The following is a 12,245-nucleotide window of genomic DNA, read 5'->3' as shown; positions in this document are numbered from 1 at the left end:
CTGAATTGTACTACTTACCACAATTTGAAAGTAATCACTGGGAATGACCACTTCTCCATTCTTTATCCATTTCACAGTCGGGACTGGCTTCCCACTGGCTGCGCATTCAAACTCAATGTCCATACTCTCATAAGCATAGAGGTTGGAAGGACGCTTTAGGAAGCTTGGAGGAACTGTAAACATAAGATAAAGGGACGTTAATTTAAAACAGCAACAGTTTGTATTTATATAGCGCCTTCAACACAATAAAATCTTCTATGGTGTTTCACTGGAATGCAATCAGACAAAATTCGACACTGAGGCACAGAAAGCAGATTTAGGACAGGTGACCCTGAGCTTTAGTGAACGAGGTAGATTTTAGAGAACATCTCAGAGGAGGCGGGGCAGTTAAGGATGATGTGTTATTATAATATTATAATCCTTATATTATTATAATGGGGGGGGGGGAGCTCAATCCCGCGCATGCGCAGTTGGGCCGTGCCATCCTGCGCATGCGCAGGGAACTTCTTACGCGGGTTGGCCCCGACCCAACATGGGGTTGGTGTTCAGGGGCTGGCCACGCCAGGAAGTAGGCCCGGGGTGGGGGCGGGGAAGAGGCCGGCCCACCGATTGGTGGGCCCCGATCACGGGCCAGACCCCATCGGAGGCCTCCCCCCCCCCCTCCCCCCCGGTGAAGGAGCCCCCCCAACAGGCCGCCCCCCGAGCAGATACACTGTAGGGGATACAAATAACGGGTGCGATCTAATGGCTTTGTCGCGCCTGAATTGGGCATGTATCCCTCTGATAGAGACTGGAAATAGTGCACATAGTTTAAAAATAAGGGGTCTCTCATTTCAGACAGAGATGATAAGAAATTCTTTCTCTCAGAAGGTCACGACTCTTGGAACTCTCTTCCCCAGAGAGAAGTGAGACAGAGTGAGTCAATATATTTAAGGCAGAGTGAGTTAGACTCTTGATTGACAGGGGATTTAAAGGGTATTGGGTGTAGGCAGAATGTGGAGTTGAGGTCACAATCAGATCAAATGACGGAGTAGGTTCAAGAGGCTGAATGACCTAATTCAAATGTTCGTATGTTCTATGTCCCTTCTCGTGATATCATGCCCTTAAAGGCACATTACAACAAAGGAGGCAGCGAGATTTAGGAATGTAATTCCAAAGCTTAGGACCTTAAAAACTAGCAAATAGGTTTAATAAATCACAGTGGGTTTGGTCATATACATGTGAAAATCATATTGTGTCTGCCACAAAATTCCAGATTGTACAGAATATTAGCAATCTGCACTTGATGGAAAAGGTGATATTGCTTTCAAATTTTACCCACAGGATCATTCTTGCACAATGTGTGTCAGTGGTTTCTTGATCACCATGTCTCAGTCTCCTTTCTCTTTACATGTTCAAAGTTGTTGCGTAGCATTGGGGTGCACTTGCAAAGTTAGTTGGTGGGGAGGCTATGGCATAGTGGTATTATCACTGGACTAGGAATCCAAAGAGCTTTGTCAGAGGGAAGTCATGCCTAACAAATTTGATTGAATGTTTTGAGCATTTAACCGTGTGTAGATGTGCATAGTGCAGTTAATGTAGTTTACATGGATTTCAGCAAAGTTTTTGACACAGTCCCACATGGGAAACTTATTAAGAAGGCAAAAGTACATGAGATACAGGGTGATTTAATAAGGTAGATTCATAATTGGCTTAGTGGTAGGAGACAGAAGGTAATGCGAGACGGCTGCTTTAGTGTTTGGAAGCCAGTGACCAGTAGCATACCACAGGGAACTGTGCTGGGCCCCCTATTTTTTGTCATTTATATAGATGACATAGATGACAATGTGCAGGGTGCGATCAGAAAGTTTGTGGATGACCCAAAGATTGGCCGGGTGGTTAACAGTAAGATTGAGTGTTTTAGGTTACAGGAACGTGCGGTCAAATGAGTGGATAAGAGGCGGATGGAATTTAACCCTGAAAAGTCTGAGCTGGAACTTTGGAAGGAGTAATTTAACAAGGAAGTACACTATGAAAGGTCTGACATTAGATAGTTCCGTAAAGCAAAGGGACCTAAGCGTGCTTGTCCATAGATCTCTGAAAGCCAAAGGGTAGTTCAGTAGAGTGGTGAAAAAGGCATATGGGACACTCGCTTTGATCAATCGAGGCATAGATTACAGAAGCAGGGAGGTCATTCTTGTGCTATGTACTCTGGTATAACACAGGCTGCAACTGGATGCAGCTTTAACTAAACGATACTCCAGACCTTGAAGTTAGTTCAATCTGATTTATTGAACCAATAGCACAGTTAGCACAGTTCTCTATGAGTTCGACTCTCTGCTAACCTAAGTGTGGTTACTCTGTCTGACTGAACCAGTTTAGCTCTTAGCCACGTGCTGGAGGTGTGATACTGTACATACACCCTGACTCACTCTGTAGATGTTCATCAGTGGAAAGAGGTGGAGTGTGAGTGCCTCGTGCCTTTTATAGTGAGATACCATCCAAGTGTCCTGTCTGCTCATTGGTCATGTCCTGTTCTCTGTGTTCATTCGCTGCCTATCCGTGCCTGTCTGTATATCATTATCTGCATGTCTGCATATCATGACAGTCATGATGGAGTTGCATAGATCTTTGGCCACAGCTGGAGTACTGTGTGCAATTCTGGTCACGACATTATAGGAAGGATGTGATTGCACTAGAGGGGGTGCAATGAAGATTCACCAGAGTGTTGCCTGGGATGGAACATAACATTCAAGGCTGAGTTCTGGCAAATGGGATTTGGTGGGCAGGTCGGGGCCTTTAATTCATCAGTGCAGGCTTGATGGGCCGAAGGGCCTCTCCTTCATTGTAGTATTCTGTGATTGAGAGATCATAGAATCGTAGAATCAGTGCAGTGCAGAAGGGGGCCATTCGGCCTACCAAGTCTGCACCGGCCGTCGGAAAGAGCACTCTACTTAAGCCCATACCTCCACCTTATGCCCATACCTCCACCCTATCCCCACACCTCCACCCTACCCCCATAACCCCACCTAACCTTTTTTGGACACAAAGGGCAATTTATCATGGCCAGTCCACCTAACCTGCACATCTTTGGACTGTGGGAGGAAAGCGGAGCACCCAAAGGAAACCCACGCAAACACGGGGAGAACATGCAGACTCCGCACAGACAGTGACCCAAGCCGGCAATTGAACCTGGGACCCTGGAGCTGTGAAGCAACTGTGTTAACCACTGTGATACCGTGCTGCCCAATGGGTCAGATATTGGGTAATTTCCCGTGCACCCAGGTTCGAACCCCACTACGGCAGATGGTGGAATTTGAATTCAATAAAAATCAGAAATTAAAAGTCGAATGATCACCTTCAAACCATTGCGGGTTGTCATAATAACCCATCTGGTTCACTAATGTTCTTTAGGGAAGGAAATATGTTGTCCGTACCTGATCTGGCCTACATGTGACTCCAGATCACAGAAATGTGTTTGACCCTTGAAATGGCTGAGCAAACCATTCCAGAACCAGGGGGGTCATAGTTTGAGGATAAGGGTGAGAAATGACTTCACCCAGAAAGTGGTGATTCTGTGGAATTCACTACCGCAAAAAGTAGTTGAGGCAAAAACGTTGTATAATTTAGATTGGATTGGATTTGTTTATAGTCACATGTACTGAGGTACAGTTAAAAGTATTTTTCTGATTGTCGCTCAGAATACAGATCATTTAGTACATGAAAAGAAAATACATAATAGGGCAACACAAGGTACACAATTTAAATACATAGACACGGGCATCGGGTGAAGCATACAGGGGTGTAGTATTAATCAGGTCAGTCCATAAGAGGGTCGATTAGGAGTCTGGTGATAGCGGGGAAGAAGCTGTTTTTGAATCTGTTTGTGCGTGTTCTCAGACTTCAGACTTGTATTTCCAGCCCGATAGGAAAAGTTGGAAGAGTGAGTAAGCTGGGTGGGAGGGGTCTTTGATTATGAAGGAGAATTTCAAGAAGGTTTTCTTTAAATTGCCCTTAGTGTCCAAAAAGGTTAGATGGGGTTATTGGGTTACGGGGATAGGGTGGAAGTGAGGGCTTAAGTGGGTCGGTGCAGACTCGATGGGCCGAAAGGCCTCCTTCTGTACTGTATGTTCTATGTTTTAGATAAAGCTCTTGTGGCTAAAAGGATCAAGGGATATTGGAGGAAGGAGAAATCTGAGTATTGAAAATGATGATCAACCATGATCACAAATGAATGACGGAGCAGCCTCAAAAGGCTAAATGGCCTCCTCCTGCTTCAATCTTCTATGTATGTTTCTATGCAGTTCAAGGGAAATAAGGCATGGGCAATGTGTTGGCCCAGCCATTGATGCCCACATCCCATGAATGAATATTTAAAAAGTAGCTGAGCTGCTCATAGACTGCTGGTACAATGGCAGAAGCCCAACCAAACCTCTCCTCTCCACGTACTTACAAACAAAAATAGTCAATTTTGACTTTTGGGTGAACAACCATTGGAGTTGGTAATGCCTTGTTTTCCCTTGTTTTCTTTTAGTTGTTTGGACAGACATTGTAAATCCCTTGTGTATTTAAATGAACCATTTGGTGAGGAAAGACAGTAGATTGGGAAGGTGCAACTTTAGCTTCTGGTTTGTGTTAAGTTATCAGGTCTCAGCTGTGCTACTAACAAAGACACATAAACTGTTTCAGACTCTCTGAGCAAAGAGGTATGGATGAAGATCAGCACCAGATCTGCATTTAGCTACCTCTACAGGAAATATACATTGGTGCCTAAGCTTCAGAGACGTGGGGCGGGATTCTCCGACCCCCCGCCGGGTCGGAGAATCACTGGGGGCCGGCATCAATCCCGCACCCGCCTGTCCCGAAATCTCCGGCACCGGAGATTCGGCGGGGCCAGGAATCGCTCTGCGCCAGTCGGCGTGCCCTCCCCACGGCGATTCTCCGGCCTGCGATGGGCCGAAGTCCCGCCGCTGTCATGCCTCTCCCGCTGGCGAGGATCAAACCATCTACCTTACCGGCAGGAGCAGGCGGCGCAGGCGGGCTCCGAGGTCCTGGGGGGGGGAGGTGCGGGGCGATCTGGCCCCGGGGGTGCCCCCACGGTGGCCTGGCCCGTGATCGGGGCCTATCGATCGGCGGGCGGGCCTGTGCCGTGGGGGCACTCTTTTCCTTCCGCCTTTGCCATAGTCTTCACCATGGCGGAGGCAGAAGTGACCCCCTCTCCTGCGCATGCACGGGGATGTCGTCAGCAGCCGCTGACACTCCGGCGCATGCGCGGACTTCCGCCGTCCGGCGAAGCGCCTTCGGCCCCGGCTGGCGTGGCGCCAAAGGCCTTCCATGCCAGCCGGCGGAGCGCCAACCACTCCGGCGCGGGCCTAGCCCCTCAATGTTAGGGCTTGGCAACTCTCTGCACCTTTGGGGCGGCCCGACGACGGAGTGGTTCATGCCACTCCATCACGCCGAGGGCCCCCGCCCTGGTAGGGGAGAATCCCAGCCCAGGTTTGGTCCTGTTCATGAAGGAATTAAATAAAAACCAACAACACTCATGAAACAGATTTTGGGATGAATGAGGTAATGGAGACCATCCACAATTACAGAGCAATATCCCACAGTAAACAACCAATCATCAGGATGGGGTGTCAGGGGTAGGATACAGGAATGAAGAGAGGAAATCAAAAAGAAAATTGGAGTTTACATAAGTAGAGAGTATAGTGCAATATGAAAGGCCTGCAGAAATATCTGGAACAGATTTCCATACTCCCTTAGCAACACTGAAGTGAAAAGTAACTCTGAATGGCTCACATAACATTTGTATTCACAGACTGACCTCTGGGCCTTCTTGAAGTGCAACATTAAGCTGTAGCGTACTTCCAATTATGGTCACCGTTTGTCAGTCGCGGTCGACGAGTTTCCAGTCATCATTATAAGTTTAGATTAGAAAAGCTGGGTAGCTTTGAGAGTAAGGGAGATTGAGGGGAGATTTGAGAGAAATGTACAAGATTATGGCAAATTTGAATAAGGAAGATAAGGTAATACTGTTCCCATTAGCTAATAGTACAAGGACTAGGGGACACTAATTTCAGGTTTGGGACAAGAGATGCAGGGGGAATGAGAGGAAGAATGTTTTTGTGCAGTGAATGGTAATTGTGGTATTATCATAACTGTTAGAACTGCAAGGGTTAATGGAGTGTCTAGAGTAACCATTGGAGGGAGCGACAGTTACCACCATATAAGGCAGTGATACTGAGGCTTGTGGGAGAATGCAGGAGTTAGCTAGAGAGAGTCAAAAGTACAGATAGTGTAAATGAAAACAGATCATAGTTTATGTCAGTATTAAGATTAGCTGTAAATGAGTGTAGTTTAAATGTTTATAATCAACTGTGCATTCTTCGTACGTGTCGAATCCAAATTAGTAGTGTTAATAAATGTATAGCTTTGTTTAAATTCAAACTATTTTGTGGTCTTTGTGAACACTACGCCAACCATCCTGAAATAAGCAACACAAAGAACACCACATGATACCATGAGATGTGGCAACCAATTGCGTATGCGTCTTGCTCAATGACTCCCACGGAGCAGCGATGTTCAAATTGAAAAAGAGTGCCTTAGCCTCCTAATAGGCATCACAAAATTTCACAACTGCATATATATAGACAACTGCATTTCACAGTCGAAACCGATCACAGGCCGTTGGTATATATCATCAGAAAAGACCTCAATGAGATATCTCCACGGTTGCAGTGGATGATGCCGAAGCTCAGGCGATATGATTTCAACCTGGTCGCTACACCAGGGAAAGAAAGGCCTAGTTGTGGTGGATACCTTACCCAGGGCAACCACTGATATGGAAACATCAGAACCCGAGATTGTCCAAATAGTGGAATCTCAAGCCTCTTTCTTTACCGCGATTCTACCAGAGTCTGACCGAAAACTACGCATCATCAAAGCCGAAAATGAAAAGAATTTCATGCTCCAGAAAAGGTGAAGCAATACTTAAAAGAAGGATGGCCTACTGGATGTCGACACGCGTTTCGAGATATAAGAGATAATCTTTCTGCAATAGATGGTTTCCTGCTCAAGAGAGATAGGATTGTGGTTCCTGCCAGTTTACATTTAGGGATTCTGCAGCCTGACCTGCAGAATCCTAAACATAAATTCATTTTTTTTTTTTTAAATTTAGATTACCCAATTATTTTTTCCAATTAAGGGGCAATTTAGCGTGGCCAATCCACCTACTCTGCACATTTTTGGGTTGTGGGGGCAAAACCCACGCAGACACGGGGAGAATGTGCAAACTCCACACGGACAGTGACCCAGAGCCGGGATCGAACCTGGGACCTCAGCGCCGTGAGGCGGTTGTGCTAACCACTAGGCCACCGTGCTGCCCCTAAACATAAATTCATGAGGGTCATCAGGGCATAGAAAAGTGTTGCAGAAGAGCCGACAGTCGGTGTATTGGCCAGAAATCAATAGAGACATTGATCAATATCTACAAGAATGTACAATCTGCCAGATGCATCAGCCAACACAGTGCAAAGAAAGCATGAAAGAGGTGGAAATCATTACTAGGCCATGGAGCAAAGTGGGCATGGATTTGTATTATTTCCAAGATTGTGACTATTTGGTGGTCATAGACTAATACTCCAACTATTCAGAGATGATGATGTTGAAAGATTTGACTGGCAGATCTGCTATAAAGGCAATAAAATCAATTTTTGCATGCCATGGGATACCTCTCAATGTTGTCTCTGACAATAGTCCGTGTTTCTCAAGTTGGGAGTGGACACAGTTTGCCCACAATACAACTTCAATCATATTGCTTCAAGCCCATGTTAGCCTCAGTCAAATGTCAAAGAAGAGAAAGGGGTAGGAATAATAAGTAAATTGTTCCGCAAAGCAATTGATGAGAATCAATGGTTGGCGTTGTTAGCGTACAAAGCGACATCACTGTCAACTGGATTATCACCTGCTCAGATGCTAATGGGTAGACGACTTCGCAACACATTACCTGAGATAATCATTCCTGACATGGATAATGGAGAGATACACAAGCGTATCACATCAAAGAAAAAGAAGCAAAAAAGAGGTCTATGATAAACGAACCAAACCTCTGTCTGAACTTCAAGAAGGTGACTTCATACAGATTCAGAATCCTGAAGGAGGATGGCACCGGCTCACAAAAGTTCTGAACAAGTTGTACCAAGGTCATACTTAGTCAAAACCGAACAGGGATCGCTGTTCAGAAGAAACAGACGAGCACTGTTACGCATCATAGTGCTCAACCTCAGAATGTTATTGAACTAGATAACACCTTCAAGAACATTTACTTTCCAAATCCTTACTTGACACAGAACACAGCAATAAGATATGGCAGAGCAATTGAATACTCTGAAGACGCCGTTAAGAAGATCCACAAGAAGAAGAAGATCGCCTGAAAGACTCGGGGCGGGATTCTCCCCTACCCGGCGGGGTGGGGGGGTCCCGGCGCCAAGGGATAGTGTGAATCACTCCGGCGTCGGGCCGCCCAAAGGTGCAGAATCCTCCAAAGCTTCAGGAGCTAGGCTCGCTCCGGAGTGGATTGCGACCGGCTGGCCAGCGGGGAAGGGGCTTGGCGCCATGCCAACTGGCGCCGAAGGGCCTCCGCCACCCAGCACGAGTTGGCACATGTGCAGGAGCGCCAGCGCATGCTGGCGTCATCCCGGTGCATGCGAGGGAGGGTTCGTCTCCGCATCGGCCATCGCGGAGGACCACAGCGGCCACAGCGGGGAATAGAGTGCCCACACGGCACAGTGGGACACCTCCTGGGGCCAGATCCCCCCACGCGAATCTGGCCCCGCGGCCCCGATGCCGGCTGCTGTATTCTCCGGCGCCGGTTTTTGGGTGGGGCAGGGTTCACGCCATGCCGGTCGGGGGCAGTTGGCAGCAGCCCCCCCGGCATTTCTCCGGGCCCCAATGGGCCAAACAGCTGTCCATTTTTGGCCAGTCCCGCTGGTGTGGGTTACGCATGGTCACACACAGCGGGACCTGGCAGGTAAGTCGGCTGGGGCGGTCCTCGGGGGAGGGGGGCAAATCCGTACCTGGGGGAGCCCCACGGTGGCCTGGCGCTCCGACCTGCAGGCGGGCCTGTGCCATGGGGGCACTCCTTCCGCGCCAGCCCCTGTAGGGCTCTACCATGGCCAGCGCAGCATGCGCCAAAATACTCCGGCAGATCTGCGCATGCGCGGAACCATGCTGGCAGTTCCGCGCAGGCGTGAGATCATGCTGGCCCTTCAGCGCATGCGCGAACCCACGCAGTCCCTTTGGCGCCGGCTGGAGCGGAGAATTTCGCACTTTCGGGGGCTGTTGGCGCCAGAATGGTTGGCGCCTGTTCTGGGGAATTTAGTCCCCAGAAGGGAGAATACCGCTGAAGATTTGTGATGACTATATAATTAATTATTTTATTGTCTAAGTGATGTAACAGTTATCTACGAATTAATGTACAGGGGGCAGGATTCTCCAGTTGCCGACGCCAATTTCGTAATCATCCATCGGGCGGACAATCCCTTTTTACAACCGAATTGGGGCCGTGCCTTTTTTCGGATGCTCCACACCCTCCAAAACGCGTCATCGGGGACTACGCCACACGTTACCAATGGACCGAGTTCCTGATGACGTGGGCATGTGTGCTCTTAGTTTCCAGGAACCTGGCATGACAGCTGCGGACAGTGTCCAGCACCGCCACAGTCGAGGGGCTTCAGATAGGGCTGAGGAACTGGTGGGGTTTGGCCCAGGGGTGGCGACCGCTACAGGTCGTCGCCATGCGCATGCGCAGCCACAGACCCGGCAATTCTCCAGCTGTTTATTTTGTAAGGCCGTGTGTTTTACGTGGCGCAGCTGCTAGCCCCTCACCGGTCCGAGCATCGGTGCTGGAACCTCGCTGATTTTTTCATCGTAGAACTAGACACTTCCTCTGGACATATTCTCAAAGTCTGAAAATCCAGCCCAGAATATATCAAGTTTTGGATGAATAATAGCTCATAGTCAGATTCACACGTAGAATGTCATGGTTAAAGAAAATATCACAAAGTTATAATAACTTTCTTTTACAAAGAAAGGGGGATGTGGTGTTATCATAACTGTAAGAACTGCAAGGGTTAATGAAGTGTCTAGAGTAGCCACTAGAGGGAGATACAGTTACAACTATATAAGGTAGTGATGCTAAGCCTTGTGGAAGAGTGTGTGCCGGAGTTAGCTGGAGAGAATCAGAAGTACAGATGGTGTAAGTGAGAGCAGATCATAGTTTATATCAGTATCAAGATTAGCTGTCGATGTTAATGTTAAATAATCAATTGTGGATTATTTTGGAATATGTGCCAAATCTAAATTAGTAGTGTTAATAAAGTTAAAGCTTTGTTTGATTTCAAACTATTTTGCGGTCTTTGTGAACACTACGCCAACCATCCTGAAATAAGCAACATAAAGAACACCACAGTGATGACCTGGAACTTGCTGCTCGTGAGGGTGGTGGAAGTGGAACAATCAATGATTTGAAAAGGAAGTTGGATGGGCACTTGCAGGAAATAAACCTGCCGGGTTGCTGGGATCAAGTGGGGAAATATGACTGACTAAATTATAACAGCCCAGAGTCGATTGGCAAAATGGCCTTGTTCTATGCCATAAACGACTCTATGAATACAGGGACACCGAGGACAGATATCGCATAATGTTAATTTATGAATACTTAATTGTAATTTTACACGAGTTTGAATGCATATGTAAAAGCAACATTTAGAGGAATATCGTAAAGATTCAGAGGTGAACTTTGTGGGATTTTCTTATTCTCAGGCCTTTCCAATTTATTTCTCCGTCTCTTATTCCACCATGGATCACCATCTTTTCTTAGTTCTTTCACATATCAGTCAAGGTTCCCGGAGCAACTCCTTCACAGTTTTCACTTCTGCAAAATAAGCATGAAGGGAATCCATGGGAACAGAGAAGACAGGCCACATCTTCAATTGACTGAGAGATAATGTTCAGAACTACTCACCAAGGCAGATTTTACTTGAATTAGAATTTTCCTTGCTTAAGGATTTCTATACAGTGCAGATAGTAACAACCAATTGGCAAAATCGTTTCACTGCAGCCCAATTAATGAATTCTCCAATTCAATCTAAAGAAACCAACTCAATACACTTTTTTAAAAAAGACCAATATTTTATACAAAATTGATTACATTTCTATAAAGCTGCACCATCTCTGGGTGACAATTGACAGTGGATTAATGCTTAAAACGTTGAGCTATAACGAATGGATAATTGGGTAATATTTTATGCTTGGATCAGGGATTCTGTGCAGCCCTTAGACAGGTAAATGTTTATCTAGCATTGTCTGTCCTATTAACTAGACAGGTTTATTTAAAGGCGCTACCATCTTCATGAAAATGGCTTTGGGAAACCATTTGTTTTCTGACGGAATTGAAAGACAAATGGTTGCAACGTGGCAAAGGTGCACTCAAGAGTGACGCAACAATGTAATTTTTGGTAATTTACCTTATGCTTTGAGTGGGAAAACGCTTGCAAAACATGTTTTGGCAATTATCTTTTGTCACTATTGTGGCTGGTCAGGCTTCCTATCACAAACTGTGAAAGGTTTCTTTTGTGAGTGAGGCATTCACAGAATGTATCAAGGTCATCTACAAGATTGACCTTTGTGGTTTGCCTGTCTTTATATTTCGTATTCCCTATGCCCGAGTGAATTTCATCAGGTTTGCAATACCAGCTCCACGTAGTATGCTGTTGCTAAATAATGTATTCAGGTGGCACTGAAAGTCCTTCTGCAGCCTATAAAGTTGGCAAAGCCACAAAACCAAGAGGCAAGAACATAATAAAATTGTGCAGCATTCATGTTCAAGAGGGTGTCTTGCTAAACTGCAGCCAATTCCATCCTTTTGCTGCTTCTAGATTTTACCATAATTCAGAACAAGCAATTTCACTCCAAAAGCCTTGCTAATCCCAGTTATTAATTTTTGTCCAACTAAGCAACATTAATGAAGAGTCCACCCACAGTAAATCACTAACATACATCGAAACTCCACTGGCATTGAATTAGATTATATGTAGAAGGATGAGCAAAATGGGTTGAATGGCTTCACTCATCTGTCTTTAATCTTTGTGGAATTACTGTGGCTAAAATAAGCATATTGGCTCATTTAATTCTGCCATATTATATCTGAGGTTAAAAGCCTGATTCACTGACATAAAAATAGTTCCATTTGTTTTGAAATCAAAAGC

At 46.1% G+C, this 12,245-nt stretch overlaps 1 protein-coding gene across 1 annotated transcript in view; it reads right to left on the bottom strand.

Annotated features, from left to right (window-relative positions):
• Positions 1-12,245, bottom strand: part of dcc (DCC netrin 1 receptor) — a 1,518,136-nt gene that overhangs the window by 525,020 nt on the left and 980,871 nt on the right. Inside the window, exon 8 of the mRNA XM_038792949.1 lies at positions 19-173. Within this exon, the coding sequence (XP_038648877.1) occupies positions 19-173 (155 nt within the window). The remainder of the gene's footprint in view (positions 1-18; positions 174-12,245) is intronic.

The sequence above is a fragment of the Scyliorhinus canicula genome, chromosome 3 (genome assembly GCF_902713615.1).
Source record: "Scyliorhinus canicula chromosome 3, sScyCan1.1, whole genome shotgun sequence".
Classification (NCBI taxonomy): Eukaryota; Metazoa; Chordata; class Chondrichthyes; order Carcharhiniformes; family Scyliorhinidae; genus Scyliorhinus; species Scyliorhinus canicula.
Note: the sequence above shows the minus strand (reverse complement) of the source record. Positions and strands in the feature narration are given on the sequence as shown.